Below are 21,751 nucleotides of genomic sequence, written 5' to 3' on the forward strand. Positions count from 1 at the left end.
CACATTTCACTGGAGCTATCATACTACTATTGCTGACCCTGTAAAACAACACATTTCACTGGAGCTATCATACTACTATGGCTGACCCTGTAAAACAACACATTTCACTGCACCTATCATACTACTATGGCTGACCCTGTAAAACAACACATTTCACTGGACCTATCATACTACTATGGCTGACCCTGTAAAAGAACACATTACACTGGACCTATCATACTACTATGGCTGACCCTGTAAAACAACACATTTCACTGGACCTATCATACTACTATGGCTGACCCTGTAAAAGAACACATTACACTGGACCTATCATACTACTATGGCTGACCCTGTAAAACAACACATTTCACTGGACCTATCATACTACTATGACTGACCCTGTAAAACAACACATTTCACTGCACCTATCATACTACTATGGCTGACCCTGTAAAACAACACATTTCACTGGACCTATCATACTACTATGGCTGACCCTGTAAAACAACACATTTCACTGGACCTATCATACTACTATGGCTGACCCTGTAAAACAACACATTTCACTGGACCTATCATACTACTATGGCTGACCCTGTAGAACAACACATTACACTGCACCTATCGTACTACTATGGCTGACCCTGTAAAACAACACATTACACTGCACCTATCATACTACTATGGCTGACCCTGTAAAACAACACATTTCACTGGACCTATCATACTACTATGGCTGACCCTGTAAAAGAACACATTTCACTGGACCTATCATACTACTATGGCTGACCCTGTAAAAGAACACATTTCACTGGACTTATCATACTACTATGGCTGACCCTGTAAAACAACACATTTCACTGGACCTATCATACTACTATGGCTGACTCTGTAAAATAACACATTACACTGCACCTATCATACTACTATGGCTGACCCTGTAAAACAACACATTTCACTGCACCTATCATACTACTATGGCTGACCCTGTAAAATAACACATTTCACTGCACCTATCATACTACTATAGCTGACCCTGTAAAACAACACATTACACTGGAGCTATCATACTACTATGGCTGACCCTGTAAAACAACACATTTCACTGCACCTATCATACTACTATGGCTGACCCTGTAAAACAACACATTTCACTGGAGCTATCATACTACTATGGCTGACCCTGTAAAACAACACATTTCACTGCACCTATCATACTACTATGACTGACCCTGTAAAACAACACATTTCACTGCACCTATCATACTACTATGGCTGACCCTGTAAAACAACACATTTCACTGGACCTATCATACTACTATGGCTGACCCTGTAAAACAACACATTTCACTGGACCTATCATACTACTATGGCTGACCCTGTAAAACAACACATTTCACTGGAGCCATCATACTACTATGGCTGACCCTGTAAAACAACACATTTCACTGGACCTATCATACTACTATGGCTGACCCTGTAAAACAACACATTACACTGCACCTATCATACTACTATGACTGACCCTGTAAAACAACACATTTCACTGCACCTATCATACTACTATGGCTGACCCTGTAAAACAACACATTTCACTGGACCTATCATACTACTATGGCTGACCCTGTAAAACAACACATTTCACTGGACCTATCATACTACTATGGCTGACCCTGTAAAACAACACATTTCACTGGACCTATCATACTACTATGGCTGACCCTGTAAAACAACACATTTCACTGGAGCTATCATACTACTATGGCTGACCCTGTAAAACAACACATTTCACTGCACCTATCATACTACTATGGCTGACCCTGTAAAACAACACATTTCACTGGACCTATCATACTACTATGGCTGACCCTGTAAAACAACACATTACACTGCACCTATCATACTACTATGACTGACCCTGTAAAACACCACATTACACTGCACCTATCATACTACTATGGCTGACCCTGTAAAACAACACATTACACTGGACCTATCATACTACTATGGCTGACCCTGTAAAACAACACATTTCACTGCACCTATCATACTACTATGGCTGAGCCTGTAAAACAACACATTTCACTGCACCTATCATACTACTATGGCTGACCCTGTAAAACAACACATTACACTGCACCTATCATACTACTATGGCTGACCCTGTAAAACAACACATTTCACTGCACCTATCATACTACTATGGCTGACCCTGTAAAATAACACATTTCACTGGAGCCATCATACTACTATGGCTGACCCTGTAAAAGAACACATTTCACTGCACCTCTCCGGTGTATGTGACAATATAAACGATCTATCTATAAGAAGATAAACCTTGTAGGTAGCCCTCTGTTCATCTGATTATATAACACATTGTTCATGTGTAATTAACTGATTTGAATTTCTAGAAAGCTTTTCCGATTCTCTGTGCTTTATGTCGTATGGGGGGGGGGGACTCAGATCATCCACCCACATTCATTTCACTGTCTTTCAGAATCAAGATGGGAGCCAGATTGACCAGTATCTTGTGTGTGGAGAGGGCTACAAGACTATCCGAGATGTGGTTGCCAAAGCAATACTGGAGGGCAAAATTAAGGAAATAGATCGTGCTTGTGAGGTATTGAAAGGCTCACAGAGATAGCAAATTGAAGTCAGTGATTTTACTTGTCTGAATAATTGTTCTATTCTGTTTACAAGCGTAAGCGTTATTTATTTGGTCCGGTATGTGTGTAGGGTTCTACGTGTCCAAAAAGTAAGAGGACAGTGTACCTGCTTTTGGCTCTGTTCAGAGAAGTCACCTGTCTCTATAGAGCAGCCAATCACAACCTCCATCCGAACTCTGAGGTAAGAAGAGCCCGTGGAGCTAATACTGTAGCAAAGGTAATCTCATATACGGCTTATCTCTACATACAGCATCTTTGTTTAATGTTCCGGTTTATTTCCTAGTTTTGTCAAGCACTGGTGGATTTCATCCAGGCCTCAACGGTTCTTGCAAGCCCAAATGTGAGGCAGTTCGCCCTGGACCTGGTGGCCAACCGACTGGGTCCCCTGACCGTCCAGGCTGGGGCCTCTGGTGCCCAGCGTGTGGTGGTGGAGCTGGCCATCCACTTGTCTGCAGTGCTGCTCTGTGGGAACCAGGGCCTACTGACGCCCCTCCAGCAGCTGGTGCTGGTCCCTACCAACATGCAGGTGGGCTCCCCCTTTCTGCTCTCTATAGTCTGCAGTTCTTCACCATAGATCACTCAATGAAATATATTTATTACTGTTAATAATAGAGAGCCTTCATACCCACCATGCCGGAGGATATGCTTGCAGTTGCACGCCAAGCCATTGGACGGATGCGGTGGTACAGTAAGTGCTGTTTCAGTCGATAAGAAAACAAGTAACGGCTAAAACTAGAACGCAAAAAAGGTATAATTGGTTAAATGCATGTTACAAAACTCAAAAGTCCCAGAGAAACAGGGGCAACAAAATGACTGACGTTATCGGCTTCTTCAGGCACCACAGATTTTGTTATTCATTAAACCTTTTTGCATTCTAGTTTTTTTTGGTGCGTTTTTCTGTTCCATGAACCCATGAAGAACCCCCCCCCCCCATTTTTCCTTGCCAAAAAATCATTCTACTCACTTCTACAGATTGTCCGAATGGTCACCCTTGCGCCATTGGTGAGGTATGTAGAATTTAGTTGATTCTGGATTAGAAGTGTGGGCTATCATCACTGTAGTTACATTTCCGTCAATCATGTTCCCCTGCTCTCCTCTCTAACCCCTACCTTAGTGTGGCAGGCCCGTGGAGACGAGCCGTTGTGTGGACTGTGGAGCTGAGATCGGAGGGAGCAACCACAATCCTGTCCGGGGCTTCACTGATGCTCCGATCCGGTAAGTGGGCAATTCTATACGAGATTGGCCCATAGATATTTATGATTTTTTGGGGGGGGATCTATCTGAAATGAAATATTTTAATACTCTAAAATCTTCAAGATATGAATTAATGTGGGGGAAAAAACGAAATAATGGCGAGAGGAAAAATAATAAGTCCTGATCTACAGCCATCCCTTAAGTTGACCACAAAAACGATCAAATACTCAGGATGCTTAATAAGTGACCAACAAACAACACATATATAAAGATAACTTCATCCCATTACTCAACAATATAAAAGCAGATCTAATTAAATGGATCAATCTTCCCATAAATCTTAGTTAGAATAAAACCTCTTCAGAATGGCATGGCTCCCAAAGGTTTTATATGTATTGTAGGTAATACCAATTACCCCACCAAAGACATTCTTTTAAAGTATACTCGGTCGTAACAAACTTTATATGGGCAAATAGAACTAATAGGATAAAAAGGAAAGTTTTACATCTTTTACACTTAAGTCAGAGGGTGAGTTGAACCTTCCAGACTTAAATGCAGTAAAGAAGAGCAATGGGTACATGTTGAAGATGCACGTGCTCATCCCCAGAATATTTTTACGTGTCTATTGTCAAAGGATAAAGCTAAGAACATGAACAACTTCATAGTTAAGAACGCCATAACAATATGGAAGAAAATTAAACGTATTCTACAAGAACCAATATAACTCCCTAACAACACAACCGTATGGAACAATCCTTGGATAGCTTTTCAGAATTCAACGATAAATTGGTCCACATGGAAAACTAAAGGTATAGCAACTGTAAATGACTTGGTAATAGGAAATAAATGTCTTTCCGTTAAATAATCCAAAATCAATTTTGGACTGACCAATGTAGATATTTTCAAATACATGCAACTTAAAAGTTTCATATCAAGACATTTTTGATTTGAAATCTTTTGGACATCAGAGCAATCTTGAGGGATAATTTATTCTATTAATAAAAAAATTCTAATACTACTATTTATTCTAAAATTGAATAAATATGTACAAATCCTCAGCAAACTACACACATTACCCCAAAATAACAAAGCGAAAACAGGTTTTTAGAAATACCTTATTTACATAAGTATTCAGACCCTTTGCTATGAGACTCAAAATTGAGCTCATGTGCATCCTGTTTCCATTGAACATCCTTGAGATTTTTCTACAACTTGATTGGAGTCCACCTGTGGTAAATTCAATTGATTGGATATGATTTGGAAAGGCACACACCTGTCTATATAAGGTCCCACAGTTGACAGTGCATGTCAGCGAAAAAACCAAGCCATGAGGTCAAAGGAATTGTCTGTGTAGAGCTCCGAGACAGGATTGTGTCGAGGCACAGATCTGGGGAAGGGTACCAAAAATTGTATGCAGCATTGAAGGTCCCCAAGAACACAGTGGCCTCCATCATTCTAAAATGGAAGAAGTCTGGAACCACCAAGAATATTCCTAGAGCTGGCCGCCCGGCCAAACTGACCAATCGGGGAGAAGGGCCTTGGTCAGGGAGGTGACCAAGAACCCGATGGTCACTCTGACAGGGCTCTAGAGTTCCTCTGTGGAGAAGGGAGAACCTTCCAGAAGGACAACCATCTCTGCAGCACTTCACCAATCAGGCCTTTATGGTAGAGTGGCCAGACGGAAGCCACTCCTCAGTAAAAGGCACATGACCACCAGCTTTGAGTTTGCCAAAAGGCACCTAAAGGACTCTCAGACCATGAGAAACAGGATTCTCTGGTCTGATGAAACCAAGATTGAACTCTTTGGCCTGAATGCCAAGCGTCATGTCTGGAGGAAACATGGCACCATCCCTACGGTGAAGCATGGTGGTGGCAGCATCATGCTGTGGAGTTGTTTTTCAGCGGCAGGGACCGGAAGACTAGTGCGGATCGGGGGAAAGATGAACGGAGCAAAGTACAGAGAGATCCTTGATGAAAACTGCATTGTTGGTTTTGGAGCTTGGAAGAAAGGCATTTCACTGTACTTGTGCACGTGACATTAAAAAACTTGAAACTTGAACTCATTCTTTCTATATTTACAACTTAGGTCAGCTACAGTATGCTGGCCTGTGGCGTCCCTTGGGAAACCGAACTACCTAACCATCCAATGATGGGATTTATAAATAAACTATCTCACCTCCCAAAAGGACTGATCTCTACAATATATAAACAACTTTTGGAAAGCTCATATTCTGAGCTAGCCATTTAAAAAGTATGGTCCACAGATCTAATTGAATGTGAACAACCCTTTAACTGGAACAGAATATGGAAAAATATGACCTTGGCGTCCCGTAATCGAAACCATCAATTTTACATTTTTTCACAGACTGTATTTAACACTGAGCAAAAGTTTTACTATTAAATTGGCCCCAACTCCCAACTGTTCACTGTGTCCCCTAAATCAGGTAGGCACATTCCTTCATATGATGTTGGGGTGCCCTGCACTTAAATGCTTCTGGGGCAAAGTTACAGAATTCATTTTGAAGTGCATGAATTTAAATGTTCAATGCTTTGCATCTATTATGTTACTTGACAATGATAGCCCCTTGAATCTCTCAATCGATCAGAGAACAAGGTTTCCAGGAGGATGTGGATGGGGACTGACAGGGGGGAATGGGTTGGGGTTATCTTTGTATGCATTTAATTGATTGTTTTTGTACCTGTAACCACCCCTCTGAAAATAACTAAATAAAAAGTTGGTCACAAAAAACAATCAAGTTAGAAAATGTGTGACATTTATGCCCTGCACATACAAAGCCAATCTTGGTGTCATTTGAAACCTTACTGTATGCTCTGAATTATGAGTAGTGTTTCGATTAAGAATACAATTTCTTTACATTCATTTATGGATAATAAAAAATGGTCTCTCTTTTACTTTTGAAGATATGCTGCATTTTATTCATAGAAATTGACATTATAGGGTCGGCCAACCACCATCATAACCAATCACAGTCCTCCTTTAGGATTTTAGCGAATCACCAGCAGAGGAAGTTCCCTTTGAATCCAATTTCCCATTCACGATGTTGGTGGTTCTCATAAAATGTATCATAACTTTGAAAAGTAGCAGAGAGCCCACTCTGGAAATGTGATGTACTTGTAGAGTTTATTGTTTAGAACAATGTCAAAAAGTGAACAAAATCAAAAGGGGTAATTTGAGATATTGACGTTTTATATTTTGTATTATCCAGAAGTAAATGTAAAGAAATTGTATTCTTAATCTAAACTCTACTCTATTTCACAGCACACTATACAGTTTCAAATTACACTTTTAAATGACATTCCAAAAACTATTTGGATACAGATTTCACAGGTGTGCCGAACATCCTTCCCCCCAAAGGACCTTTCATTTCAGGAAAACACAAAACATCATAAATATATATGGAATTTTCCCAAGTGAGTCTTTTAATGAGTCACAGTACTGAAGAATGAAAAAAAAAAACATTTTCTTGTCTTTTCATAAGGGATGACAGTACTGAGACTGGCCACGTCCTGGGAGACCCTGGGCGGAGGGACCACCCAGACATGCAGGACACAAAGAACATGTCCGCTGTTCCTTTCAACCTGGTCCGGCTTCTCACCCACTTGGCCATGCTACTAGGAACCAGAAGTCACCCACAGGTACAACACGGAAAACACACATTTTCTTTTTTACATTTTAGTCATTTAGCAGACGCTCTTATCCAGAGCGACTTACAGTTAGTGAGTGCATACATTATTTTTTTCATACTGGCCCCCCCGTGGGAAACGAACCCACAACCCTGGCGTTGCAAACGCCATGCTCAACCAACATCCCTGCAGAGGGACCTATGGATTTGTGTGGTTAAAGGGGTAGTTCACTCAAATGTGTATATGTTTCCTTACCTTTGAAAGCAGTCTATGGACAAGGAGAGACAGAAGATACTTCTTTTTTCTTCTTCTATCATTCCTTGTCCATAGACTTCAATGAAGGAATTGTCCCTGGCTTTAAGTTGATAGCCAGCAGATTTGTTTAGCTGTGATGTGACATTTGCTTCTTACAGAACACCTGCCTTAGTGGCAGTGGCCCGTTCAGAAACCCCCTAGCTCTTTCCCGTAGTCCCTACCGTATTCAGTGGATAAGGAGCTAGGAGAAGGAGCTAGTCCCTACCCTATTCAGTGGATAAGGAGCTAGTCCCTACCCTATTCAGTGGATAAGGAGCTAGTCCCTACCCTATTCAGTGGATAAGGAGCTAGTCCCTACCCTATTCAGTGGATAAGGAGCTAGTCCCTACCCTATTCAGTGGATAAGGAGCTAGTCCCTACCCTATTCAGTGGATAAGGAGCTAGTCCCTACCGTATTCAGTGGATAAGGAGCTAGTCCCTACCCTATTCAGTGGATAAGGAGCTAGTCCCTACCCTATTCAGTGGATAAGGAGCTAGTCCCTACCCTATTCAGTGGATAAGGAGCTAGTCCCTACCCTATTCAGTGGATAAGGAGCTAGGAGAAGGAGCTAGTCCCTACCCTATTCAGTGGATAAGGAGCTAGTCCCTACCCTATTCAGTGGATAAGGAGCTAGTCCCTACCCTATTCAGTGGATAAGGAGCTAGTCCCTACCCTATTCAGTGGATAAGGAGCTAGTCCCTACCCTATTCAGTTTATAAGGAGCTAGTCCCTACCCTATTCAGTGGATAAGGAGCTAGTCCCTACCCTATTCAGTGGATAAGGAGCTAGTCCCTACCGTATTCAGTGGATAAGGAGCTAGGAGAAGGAGCTAGTCCCTACCCTATTCAGTGGATAAGGAGCTAGTCCCTACCCTATTCAGTTTATAAGGAGCTAGTCCCTACCCTATTCAGTGAATAAGGAGCTAGTCCCTACCCTATTCAGTGGATAAGGAGCTAGTCCCTACCCTATTCAGGGGATAAGGAGCTAGTCCCTACCCTATTCAGTGGATAAGGAGCTAGTCCCTACCCTATTCAGTTTATAAGGAGCTAGTCCCTACCCTATTCAGTGGATAAGGAGCTAGTCCCTACCCTATTCAGTTTATAAGGAGCTAGTCCCTACCGTATTCAGTGGATAAGGAGCTAGGAGAAGGAGCTAGTCCCTACCCTATTCAGTGGATAAGGAGCTAGTCCCTACCCTATTCAGTGGATAAGGAGCTAGTCCCTACCCTATTCAGTTTATAAGGAGCTAGGAGAAGGAGCTAGTTCCTAGTGTCTTATCTCGCTGTCTTTCTTTGTCTTTGATAGGCCATTGCTGCTATCATCAAGCCCCAAGTCCCTGACCCCAGTTTGTTCCTCATGGGTCACCTGCTGAAAGACATGGAACACGTGACTAGGTTTATGGGGAAAGGGAGAGATGACACAGTCAATGCCGTCCACCTGATGATCAGTAGCCTACTGAAGCCTCACCGTCGCGGTAAGGCCCAGTTCAGATACATAAGAAGAGACGCAACAGTTTTAAGGAGTTTTACAACAAAGTTTGTTTGATCTGAACGGTCTAGTTTTAGAACGTCTCGTGTCGTAGGCTGGAGTTGCCGAGGTTCAACATGTCAAATCTTTAGCTGAAGTCTTGCAGCGAGACTGATCGATTTAGCCCATCAGAGAACAGCGTGCTAACGTTTTGTGTTCAGCCAAGCAGAGAGCTAGCCAAGCAGAGAGCTAGCCAAGCAGCTAGCTAGCCAAGCAGAGAGCTAGCCAAGCAGAGAGCTAGCTAGCCAAGCAGAGAGCTAGCCAAGCAGAGAGCTAGCCAAGCAGCTAGCCAGCCAAGCAGAGAGCTAGCCAAGCAGAGAGCTAGCCAAGCAGAGAGCTAGCCAAGCAGCTAGCTAGCCAAGCAGAGAGCTAGCCAAGCAGAGAGCTAGCCAAGCAGAGAGCTAGCCAAGCAGCTAGCTAGCCAAGCAGAGAGCTAGCCAAGCAGAGAGCTAGCCAACAGAGAGCTAGCCAAGCAGCTAGCTAGCCAAGCAGAGAGCTAGCCAAGCAGAGAGCTAGCCAAGCAGAGAGCTAGCCAAGCAGCTAGCTAGCCAAGCAGCTAGCTAGCCAAGCAGAGAGCTAGCCAAGCAGAGAGCTAGCCAAGCAGAGAGCTAGCTAGCTATTTTGCTGCGCATAGCAAGTCTAGCTTGCTGATATTTATCTAACAAGTAACAAAGTATACCCTGTTTCTGAGAGCTCTATTTTCATGTCATCTGACCATAGCATCTGGAGCCTGGAGATTGATAAATGGCATTGGAACCGGTGCTATGGTCAGATGACATGAAAACAGAGCTCTTTGGCCACGCGCACCAGTGGTGGGTTTGGCGTCGAAAAACGGAAGCATTTGCAGAAAAGTACCTCATACCTACTGTAAAATATGGTGGTGGAGCTTTGATGTTATGGGGCTATTTTGCTTCCACTGGTCCTGGGGCCCTTGTTAAGGTCAACGGCATCATGAACTTTACCAAGTAAAAATAAATATGTTTTTATTGTCAGTTGAAACGTGTTGTTTTACAGGGTCAGACATAGTAGTACAGCGCCGCAGGAACAAACTAGGGCTCCTTGATCAAGGGCACATCGACAGATTTTTCACCTTTTCGGTTATTGGCCCAACGCTCTAACCGCTAACCTACCTGCCGCCCTGCTAGGACATCTTAGCCAAAAACCTGGTTGCCTCTGCCAGGAGGCTGACAATTCGCCGGAATTGGGTCTTCCAGCAAGCACAAATCCACATGGTTAATTGACCACAAAATCAACATTTTGCAATGGCCATCTAAAACCAGTGGTTTGAATTGAAGAGGGCAGGTCCATAAGCGCAGACGAAGGATATCAAGGATCTGGGGAGATTCTGTATGGAGGAATGGTCTAAAATCCCTCCCAATGTGTTCTACAATCTCATAACATTTTAGAAAAAGGCTCAGTGTCATATCCTCGCAAGGGGAGGATGCTGGAGTATTGAAAACAGGGGTACCAATAATTTTGACCCTTTTTTAGATTTGTTTTATTACTTGTTAAACAAAATCTCTTTCTTTTGAGCAATTGTATTAGTATAAAGTAATGTAATTTCCCCCCAAAATGTGTTTTATACAATATAGCTCAGTATTTGTATTATTTATTTTATACAGTCTTTTTTGCTGATATTTATCAAGGGAGCTGATATTAAGCAAAGATTTGATTAGATTTTGTTTGTGTACTTGTTGTCGGTGTTTGTAACTGGAATCAGACTTATGTACAGTTTAAACTTCTCTCCTCAGGGTGTGATGATAATCATCTCTCTACCAAAGAGGCCAGAAATGCCTGGGAGATGACAGTTGGCAATGAAATAATCCCTCCTCAGCTGAAGGTAAAAACATGATAGCAGAAAATCACAGCTTACTGGCTTTATTGTCCGACCGTCTAGGACAGACGTGTTTTTTAATTCATCTAATTTCCAGTTCCAATTCCAGGATTGGATAGGTATAAGCAATATGATTGTAGCTCTACCTTGTCCTTGGCTAGATGGACATTTTGCCATATTGATTTTAAGGTTGACAGAATTGCATAGAAGTCAGGGTTGGGTACAATTCAGAATTTTGGAATTGACTTCCATTGAACTCGTGAGTTGAAATTCGAATTGAATTGGCCACACCCCACATGATGTACAATTTTGAATTTGAGAAAGGTTTTTCTTCGGTTGGTGAACTTCATCACTGACATCCTGGAACTGCAGAGAACTCTGGTGAAGACGTGTCGGAATGTGACTGATCTGTCCCACAGCACCAATTCCCCCCCCCCCCCCCAGGCTGTCATGGAAAGAGCAGGTGTTCTTAATGTTTTGTATAAACATTTCATTTGTTTGGCTTCTTGAAAGGCCTAAGGGTCAACTTGAGGATTAGACTAATGCATTCTGGGAAATGTTGTATTTTCCCCATATTGAACAAAATGTAAGTGGTTTATGAAATATAATAACTTAGAATATTTGCATACAGGTTTTGTTTTCCTTGATAATTAATTATAAGTTTGTCCTGAAAATCAATTGCTTCAACAATATTTTCTATGCATGTATAAAACGAGGCATATAATATGTATATTTGCATAGACAACACCTAATATAGAATAGAACAGGCATTTGAATTTCTTTGAATTTCACTGAATTAAATTATATTTCCTTTATTTCAAAATCGAATTGCAATTCTGTATCCTGTTTACTACTTCTATTCAAATTCAATTCAATAATTTAATTTGAAATTGAGGCGTTCTCAATTCTATTCTGAATTGAGCCCAACCTTGCTAGGAGACAGGTGTCAATTTGGAATTGTAGTCCAATTACCCTGCTGGTGTCTCCTCCTATCTCGTCTCCAGGACCTGGACAGGCGGCTGCAGGAGGTGAATGCCTTTATCAGGGCTGACTCAAGGGTGTCCTCCAACCCTATCATGAAGGTGTTGTCTCCAGAGCCACGCCTGTTCCTGACCTCGCTGCCCAACGACTCCCAGATCCACAGCCCAGCAGTGTGGAACTGCAGGGAGAGGGTGTCCCTGCTCAGCCTCACCCGCATTGTGGAGCAGAATGACGGAGAAAACACCCTGCCAGTGCTCTGGAAGTTCCTGCACAAGGTAAGAGGTATCACTAAACAAAAGCCACTTTATTTAACTAGGCAAGTCAGTTAAGAACAAATCCTTATTTACAATGACGGCCTACACCGGCCAAACCCGGACGACGCTGGGCCAATTGTGCGTCGCCCTATGGGACTCCCGATCACGGCCGGTTGTGATACAGCCTGGAATCGAACCAGGGGGTCTGTAGTGACGCCCCAAGCACTGAGATGCAGTGCCTTAGACCGCTGCGCCACTCGGGAGGCCTGGCTATGTTCTATCATTGAGAGCAACTGAACATGCAAATAAGGAAAACCTTGTTCAGTGATGACAGATTTTAAAAAAGCATGCCGTGTTAAATGTGAACATACCAAGGAAAATGTGTATGCACAAGTCATTTCTATTATTGGGCTCTGACTTTCTTTTCAATCATAACCTTAGCTGCTCAGCATTTATAGGCCTTATACGGTTTACATGTCAGTAGTTTAATGCCTTGTGATTGGTTGCATTCTGTCAGCAGATATTTTACTGAACCCTGTGATTGGTTGCAGGAGGCAGAGCTGCGGTTGGTAAAGTTCATCACTGACATCCTGGAACTGCAGAGAACTCTGGTGAAGACGTGTCGGAATGTGACTGATCTGTCCCACTGCACCATTGCCAAATTCCTCCAGAGACAGGAATCAGGTACTGTAACACAGGTGTCAAACTCATTCCATGGAGGACCGAGTGTCTGCGGGCTTTCACTTTTCGCTTGTACTTGATTGATCAATGAAGATCACTGATGAGTTAGGAACTCCCCTCACCTGGTTGTCTAGGTCTTTAATTGGACAACCTCACCTGGTTGTCTAGGTCTTTAATTGGACAACCTCACCTGGTTGTCTAGGTCTTAATTGGACAACCTCACCTGGTTGTCTAGGTCTTTAATTGGACAACCTCACCTGGTTGTCTAGGTCTTAATTGGACAACCTCACCTGGTTGTCTAGGTCTTAATTGGACAACCTCACCTGGTTGTCTAGGTCTTAATTGGACAACATCACCTGGTTGTCTAGGTCTTAATTGGACACTAATTGAAAGGAAATAACAGAAGGTAGCCCTCCAGGACTGGAATGAGTGTTACACCCCTGTGGTGTATCTTCTGATTGATGCAGTGTTTCCCAGTCCTGGTCCTTGGGACCCAAAGGGGTGCACCTTTTTGGTTTTGCCCTAGCACTCATACCACCTGTTAGTGCTAGGGCAAAAACCAAAATGTGCACCCCTTGGGGTCCACAGGACCAGGATAGGGAAACACTAAATTAGTGGCATTGAGCCAAATCCTAACTTTAGGTGTTTGCGAATTACTCATCTTCGCGCAAATATCCTAAGGACATCAGTGCAAAATCTACGTAGAAGTCTATGTAAACCAGGCTTATCAACTATTTTGTAAGCATTCCATAAAACGTGTCATAAAGGAATTGGAGGAGATTTAAGGCTGGATTCAATCCGTATCACCGAAGTATCGCGGAAGATCTGCGCTACAATTTAAAGGTAATTTCCGAATTGGCCGACCATATGCAAAGTTTACCGTGAATGCAGTCTCCGCGACCACGGGAACGTTGCCTTTTTAATTGTCAATCTCGCGCTATAAAGCAGATCTTCAGCGCCACGGATTGAATAGAGCCCAAAGTTTGTAATTGGTTATGTCTGTGTCCATCTTTCCACAGTTCCCCTGAGAGCCTGGCACGAGAAACGGATCAACATCTTCCTGACAACATGGAATCAGCTTAGGGGCTTGCTGGCAACCAATGGTAATAGCACAGATAATCATTGCCATACCAGTTTGGGTCTAATAAGAACAGATAAACAGTGCCATACCATTTGGGGTCCAATAGTGATCCTATATATAATTACTTGCGCACACACGTTTTCAGTACTTATTTGTTGACGTTTTTGTCAAACAACGGCATCCTTAAAAGAATGCATGTGTTGGGCACTCGCTCAGAGATCCTAGGGCACACTTCGTAGTGAACCCAAGCATGTGAAATATTCTCACTTATTCTGTCCTAAATATCTCAATAATTCAATGATGACCCCTGATTCTGCTGCTGCTATGCAGATGAATAGCCTCATCTTGTGCCTGTTTTCCCATCACATCAAAAACAATCTGTTTGTTTGGTTTCTGTAGGAGAGATTAAGATCCCTTTTGAGTTCTGCCAGAAGGATCTGGACATGACCAGTGACTTCCAGGTCCTGTTGCCACGGCGTCAAGGTCCTGGTCTCTGCTCCACAGCCCTGGTCAGCTACCTCATCGCCTTGCAGAACGAGCTGGTCTACTGTGTGGACAAGCACCTTGGAGAGGAGACTAGGTGGATGCATGCTTACTTGTACTAATTTCGCGTGAAACAGGGGGTTGGCAACACGCATGATATTATAATACTTTTATCTCCCAAAGTTTTTAGGAAAAAAAAAAGACTGTAAAATCACCAGGAATTCAGCTAAAAATGAGTTTAATTTAGGAAATCTGTTCCCAAGTATTCCCACAAATATAAAAAGAGACTTGACCGTGTCTCGATGTGTTCAAGGTATGAAATTATTGTTATTTTCAAATGCAATCTCTTATTGGGCTTAGCTGTGGTCAATTTGCAGTGCACAAATTATCATGCCCCGTTCCCCCAACCATCCGCTTCGACAAAAATCATCCCGCGGCTGAATCTAGTCGCCTTGCTACCCCTGATCCTAGTCCTAGCACACCTCCTGGCATAAAACATTTGTATGGCTTTATGTCAAGGTATATCTGTTTTGAAATATCCTAGTGCTTTGTTGAAATATCCTAGTGCTTTGTAGAAATATCCTAGTGCTTTGTTGAAATATCCTAGTGCTTTGTTGAAATATCCTAGTGCTTTGTTGAAATATCCTAGTGCTTTGTTGAAATATCCTAGTGCTTTGTAGAAATATCCTAGTGCTTTGTTGAAATATCCTAGTGCTTTGTTGAAATATCCTAGTGCTTTGTTGAAATATCCTAGTGCTTTGTTGAAATATCCTAGTGCTTTGTAGAAATATCCTAGTGCTTTGTTGAAATATCCTAGTGCTTTGTAGAAATATCCTAGTGCTTTGTTGAAATATCCTAGTGCTTTGTTGAAATATCCTAGTGCTTTGTTGAAATATCCTAGTGCTTTGTTGAAATATCCTAGTGCTTTGTAGAAATATCCTAGTGCTTTGTTGAAATATCCTAGTGCTTTGTTGAAATATCCTAGTGCTTTGTTGCATTTGAGTGAGGGAAAGATATAGAGAGAGAACAGCACATTGAGACGGAAGCAGAAACTGTTGATACCACAGCCCCATAGTTTCAGGCCATTTGTTGACTTAATTCTTCTTTTCCCAGCTTTAAAGTGAGCCCAGCAGACCTAACGGACCTGCATGTGATCCAATATGATCTGGAGAGGGACCTGCTGCCACTGATCCTGTCCAACTGTCAGTACAGCATGAAGCACGGCAAGGAGACCCTGCACGAGTACGACCTGCCCAAGATCCAGCAGCAGATCCTCTCCCGCTTCTTGCAGGGCAGGCCCATCATCACCCTCAACGTGAGTGCCAATCGCTCAGTTGGTAGGAGCATGGTGCGTCCAACACTAGTGTAGTGGGTTTATTCCTGAATGCACGACGTGTCCTGATAGAATATACTGTATGTTAACTGTAAGTCAGTTTGGGGTTAAAGGTCAGCTAAATGACCATATGACATCCAGCGTTGGTGTCAATTCCCATTTCAATTTAATTCATTAATAATAAGTACTTTATTATTTTAAAAAATAAATACAATTAGCATTATTTGACATTTCAAATGGAATTCACCCCAACCTTGATGCTCATATATTTACTAGTATCAGCTATTCATGATGTCAGTTATTGGTTTCTACAGGGAATCCCAACACTGGTGAACAGACATGATCGAATTCATGAAATTATTCTGAAGGACATGAGAGGAAAGATTGGACAAGTAAGTTCTGCTAAAATCTAAAAACGATAAGTCAGCCGTGTCTTCTTCCCAAAAGATGAATCACCATTTTCACATGAAGCTTTCTTTACTAGTTCTAGCCGAATCATTTTCTGCAGATCTGAAGGAACCAGGAATATGGTGATGGCTCCACCTAGCCACAAATATTGGATTTGTGGAGCCACTGCCATATTCTGTCTAGTTCTTTCAGATCTGAAAACACTGGGAAAGAGCAAGGGATTTGACCTCTCTGCTTTGGAGCTAGGGATTTGACCTCTCTGCTTTGAAGCAAGGGATTTGACCTCTCTGCTTTGGAGCAAGGGATTTGACCTCTCTGCTTCGGAACTAAGGGTTTGACCTCTCTCTGCTTTGTGTCTCTAGGTGCCTCTGCCCTCGCGGGCCCTGTCGACCCTAGTTGGGGAGCTGAATTCGTACAATGAGGTGTGTGAGGCCCTCTCCACCGTGGAGGTGGCCCTGGGGTTCCTGGCCATGACCGGGGGAGAGCCTCACATGCAGCTGGGCAGCTACCTAGAGGAGGTGCTGCAGATGGCCGATCAAACAGCTCCACACATCCTCACGGTCAGCCTTGTGATTCCGGACTTTAACACTAGCTTCCATGTCAAGTCGTCTCCAACAGGCGCCGATCTTTCACAATAGCTGGGGCACGCTTTACATTTACACATGGACGTCTGTAATAAATGCTGAATATAAGTATGATTTCGTGTGCACGCATAGATTGCCGTTCTGCTCATTTCACAGTCAAAACACAAGTCTGTCCCTTTTAATGTAAAAGTAGTCAGTTCATTAAATCACTGATTTAAGATAACTGAAGTTACTTTTGTGGAACAATACCAAATACATTTTCCCTTTTTGTAAGTATATGAAAATGTATGCTCTCACTAACTGTAAGTCTCTCTGGATAAGAGCATCTGCTAAATGACTAAAATGTAAACGTAAAATCTCCTGTGCCTTCTAAATGCAGACAGGCTATTGGTCATATACTGTAAATTATAATCTGCCATATTTAGGTCGTTCCACCAATAGAGTGTAATTTGGTTTTAAAAAATAACGTTTTATTTCACCTAATTGTAAAATGTATGTACGCTTTGGATAAAAGCGTCTGCTGAATGGCATATATTATATTATTATTTAACATTCTGTCATAAACAACACGTTAAAGTTAATAAAACACATGTTTTCCAATCTCAAGAGGTTAAATAAACAATAATGACTGTAGTAAGTACCAATAAAATGGCAAAATCAAGTAACAGGGTTGATGTTTTCATCTTGTTCAAAGTTTCTTTTGAAAAAATAATTGAAAAGGGAATAGTTTCACCGTATTAAAATGAGAGTTCAGTTCGTGTAACAGAGTTGACCTTTAAAATGAGGGACAGACGTAAATGAATCATTAAATCACATCAAATAAATAATAATCTTCAGACATTACTTTGTTAAAGCAACAAAATAACAAGGGCTTTACAACGATGGTGAAAACTTCGAGAAATGTTGGAGTTACGTGGGTAAAATGTTTCCTAGAAGTCATAAAAACATGACGAGGGACGTACATTTTCCATCTGTTTCATATTAAAGGGCACATAATTTAATATAACAGGCTTTTCATTCAATATTGGTGCACAATTTCTACTTAAAATATCAAAGGGACGCAAAAAGCAATCTATTCGTGAAACGACACATTTACGAACTGGAAAATGTAATCATAAAAGGGTGTCACACTTACATTTACATTTACGTCATTTAGCAGACACTCTTATCCAGAGCGACTTACATTATTGGTGCATTCACCTTATAGCCAGTGGGATAACCACTTTACAATATGTTTATTTATTTTTTTATTTTTTGGGGGGGTGGGGTAAGGGGGGGGTAGAAGGATTACTTTATCCTATCCCAGGTATTCCTTAAAGAGGTGGGGTTTCAAGTGTCTCCGGAAGGTGGTGAGTGACTCCGCTGTCCTGGCGTCGTGAGGGAGCTTGTTCCACCATTGGGGTGCCAGAGCAGCGAACAGTTTTGACTGGGCTGAGCGGGAACTATGCTTCCGCAGAGGTAGGGGAGCCAGCAGGCCAGAGGTGGATGAACGCAATGCCCTCGTTTGGGTGTAGGGATTGATCAGAGCCTGAAGGTACGGAGGTGCCGTTCCCCTCACAGCTCCGTAGGCAAGCACCATGGTCTTGTAGTAGATGCGAGCCTCAACTGGAAGCCAGTGGAGTGTGCGGAGGAGCGTCGTGACATGAGAGAACTTGGGAAGGTTGAACACCAGACGGGCTGCAGCATTCTGGATGAGTTGTAGGGGTTTAATGGCACTGGCAGGGAGCCCAGCCAACAGCGAGTTGCAGTAATCCAGACGGGAGATGACAAGTGCCTGGATTAGGACCTGTGCCGCTTCCTGTGTAAGGCAGGGTCGTACTCTCCGAATGTTGTAGAGCATGAACCTACAGGATCAGGTCACCACCTTGATGTTAGCGGAGAACGACAGGGTGTTGCCCAGGGTCACGCCAAGGCTCTTCGCACTCTGGGAGGAGGACACAACGGAGTTGTCAACCGTGATGGCGAGATCATGGAACGGGCAGTCCTTCCCTGGGAGGAAGAGCAGCTCTGTCTTGCCGAGGTTCAGCTTGAGGTGGTGATCCGTCATCCACACTGATATGTCTGCCAGACATGCAGAGATGCGATTCGCCACCTGGTTATCAGAAGGGGGAAAGGAGAAAATGAGTTGTGTGTCGTCTGCGTAGCAATGATAGGAGAGGCCATGTGAGGATATGACAGAGCCAAGTGACTTGGTGTATAGCGAGAATAGGAGAGGGCCTAGAACTGAGCCCTAGGGGACACCAGTGGTGAGAGCACGTGGTGCGGAGACAGACTTCAAACGGTACAAACAGCATCCTCCAATACGCGCCTGTCTCCAACAAACGCCAGGGGTGTAGTCTAAGCCAGGGGTATTAAATATTGGTATCTGTGACGCTAGATCACTGAGAGTCAACTTGTGACCAATTATGTCATGTTTATACAAGAGGTTTGCTCAATCAAAATTGACCCCCACCACTAGGGCACGTCTTGGATTGGATAAGCAATGTGTAGTTATAGCCTTCTGATAGGCCAGAGGGAATTATTGTCATATTTATGTGCACCTATCTAGTTAATTCATACACAAGTGCTTAGTCATTTAAAGCAGGGGTAGTTTGTGTGTACGATTAGGCTAACCTCAGTATCTGCCCAGGGCCTGAGGACAATCTCAAGCATGGCTAACCTCAGGTATTCTCCTATTGTCCTCAGGCCCTGGGCAGATACTATCTCAAGCATGGCTAACCTCAGGTCTCCTCCTATTGTCCTCAGGCCCTGGGAAAATACTATCTCAAGCATGGCTAACCTCAGGTCTTCTCCTATTGTCCTCAGGCCCTGGGCAGATACTATCTCAAGCATGGCTAACCTCATGTCTTCTCCTATTGTCCTCAGGCCCTGGGCAGATACAATCTCAAGCATGGCTAACCTCAGGTCTTCTCCTATTGTCCTCAGGCCCTGGGCAGATACTATCTCAAGCACTGTTTGGCACTGTGGCAGCTCCTGACATCACTCAAATCAGAGAACATGCTGCGGCTTAAGAGGGTAAGACGTCTAGTGAAATTGCTGGCTAGGGAGCCTCTTGGGTGTTTTAACATGGTCAGACACTATGAGGCGTGTCTGTATTACTGTTTGATGTGGTCATATGAAACAATAGTTCACCTGTCAAGTTACAGTTCAGGAATGATTTATAGGTTGACCAAGTCCTAGTTAACCGGAAAATACCGAAATCTTTCAAGGAACAGAAACGGAATCTGGAATGAAAGTGATCCATGCTGTTTTCCGGAACGGAACCGTTATTTTAAAAGCATGGGAACCGGTTAATAAAGTTATTTTATGTTCCAGGCATTTTTTCCAGTCCCACAACAAAAACGCAACAAAGTGCTTATGCCAAGCCCTCACTCTGTCACAAGGAAACGTATTCCAGTGTCTTCCTGTAAGCTGAAAATCTTTGCGTTTGTGTAGGCTACCTGCCCCTCCCCCTCCGAAGCATAGGCTACTGTATTGACGTTACATTCGTGATTCAGAAGATAGGAAGAGAGATTTTTCATTAGCTAGAGAAGAATGGATTACCTTTTTCAATGCTGGTTAAGGATACTATAGATCTAGTTATCACATTTCACATTGGATTTATGAAGTACAATAAGGTAAGACGTGTTTTTAATTCTGGTGCCGCTCTGCACACACCAGCTTGTTAGCTAGCTAGTTCAAAGAACGTTCAAAGTTCCTCCATAGAAGCCACTCCTGGGTATAATTCTGTGGACCTAATTCAGATAATGCATGTCATAACAAGATGCCCAGCGCTTCAAGCCTCCTCCTCAACCCTCTCTCGCTCTCTCCCCACCCGCAAAATTTCAGTCGCATCTTGCGCCATAGGCTACACTTGTCTGTTGTTGAGGGTTCTTTGCACAGTGCTGATATTCTCTTATTCTTAAACAAAACTTTAAACTTTAGAAAAATGACACAGACAACGGCTTCTGAATATATGTAAACGATCTTTAGTTTTGCAATTGCAGGCAGAAGTTAATACAGAGTCAACAGGGTTTGTATAGCTCTTCGTAAGTTCTGCAAAGTGTCTAAAACAATCTATGCTTTTTATACTAGCACTCCCTTCCCATAGCGTGATGTTTACCCCTGACCCTGAACTTTCCCTAGCAACAACAAAGTATTCTTCCTAATCCTGTCTTCCCACGAACTCAGTATCAGGGGGTGAGGTGTCAGACAATAAAACGAGGACATGTCTAAAGTCAATGTGGCAATTGTGGTTGCAGGTTTCTGAAAACCTTCTGCTGTCAAGGCCTCCATAGTTTTTAATGATGTAAGCAAATGCACATAATAGATCATATATTCCCCATCACTGTCCATCACACATGTAAAGAACTAGCTTGCCTGCTCTATCCGCACTGAGTGGTGAAGTCATTTAATGAGCTAAATGTAAAAAATGGTTGATTTCACGGGTAAAGAAATTACAGAAAGGAATGATATAAACTGTTACTTTTTTGGGGTTCGAACCGGTTCAGAACTTTATTTTGCAGGTTGGAACAGTGGAACGAAACAAAAAAAATAGTGGTTCTGTTCAGAACGAAACGATTGGAAAATAATTTTTGTCAGGTGTCAGTGTGCAGCGGTAGGATGGAGTCAGGCGCAGGACACAGAACTGAGTAACAGACGAACTTTACTCGGTGACGGAGGGGTGGACAGCGGTGTGGGTTGAGGTGAAGTTGATGGGGTTGTGGGAGAACCCTCTCTCTCCCATCGCTCCATGGTGTGCAGCACGCGATCCATGGCTGTGCCCAGATTGTGGAGCATCGTCGCGTGCTGCTGGACGCGCTCC

General features: G+C 42.9%; 1 protein-coding gene across 1 annotated transcript in view; it reads left to right on the forward strand.

Moving 5' to 3' along the window:
- The window catches only part of LOC311128719 (E3 ubiquitin-protein ligase rnf213-alpha-like), a 92,149-nt gene that overhangs the window by 67,211 nt on the left and 3,187 nt on the right, over positions 1-21,751 (forward strand). The window contains exons 50-66 of the mRNA XM_084160965.1: positions 2,480-2,602; positions 2,719-2,829; positions 2,932-3,174; positions 3,261-3,336; positions 3,621-3,655; positions 3,763-3,863; positions 7,343-7,499; positions 9,087-9,255; positions 11,060-11,148; positions 12,147-12,398; positions 12,929-13,061; positions 14,078-14,161; positions 14,539-14,719; positions 15,736-15,937; positions 16,270-16,347; positions 16,726-16,923; positions 19,873-19,962. Of these exons, the coding sequence (XP_084017091.1) occupies positions 2,480-2,602; positions 2,719-2,829; positions 2,932-3,174; positions 3,261-3,336; positions 3,621-3,655; positions 3,763-3,863; positions 7,343-7,499; positions 9,087-9,255; positions 11,060-11,148; positions 12,147-12,398; positions 12,929-13,061; positions 14,078-14,161; positions 14,539-14,719; positions 15,736-15,937; positions 16,270-16,347; positions 16,726-16,923; positions 19,873-19,962 (2,322 nt within the window). The remainder of the gene's footprint in view (positions 1-2,479; positions 2,603-2,718; positions 2,830-2,931; positions 3,175-3,260; positions 3,337-3,620; positions 3,656-3,762; positions 3,864-7,342; positions 7,500-9,086; positions 9,256-11,059; positions 11,149-12,146; positions 12,399-12,928; positions 13,062-14,077; positions 14,162-14,538; positions 14,720-15,735; positions 15,938-16,269; positions 16,348-16,725; positions 16,924-19,872; positions 19,963-21,751) is intronic.

Source organism: Coregonus lavaretus (genome assembly GCF_964263955.1).
Source record: "Coregonus lavaretus genome assembly, chromosome: 4".
NCBI lineage: Eukaryota > Metazoa > Chordata > Actinopteri > Salmoniformes > Salmonidae > Coregonus > Coregonus lavaretus.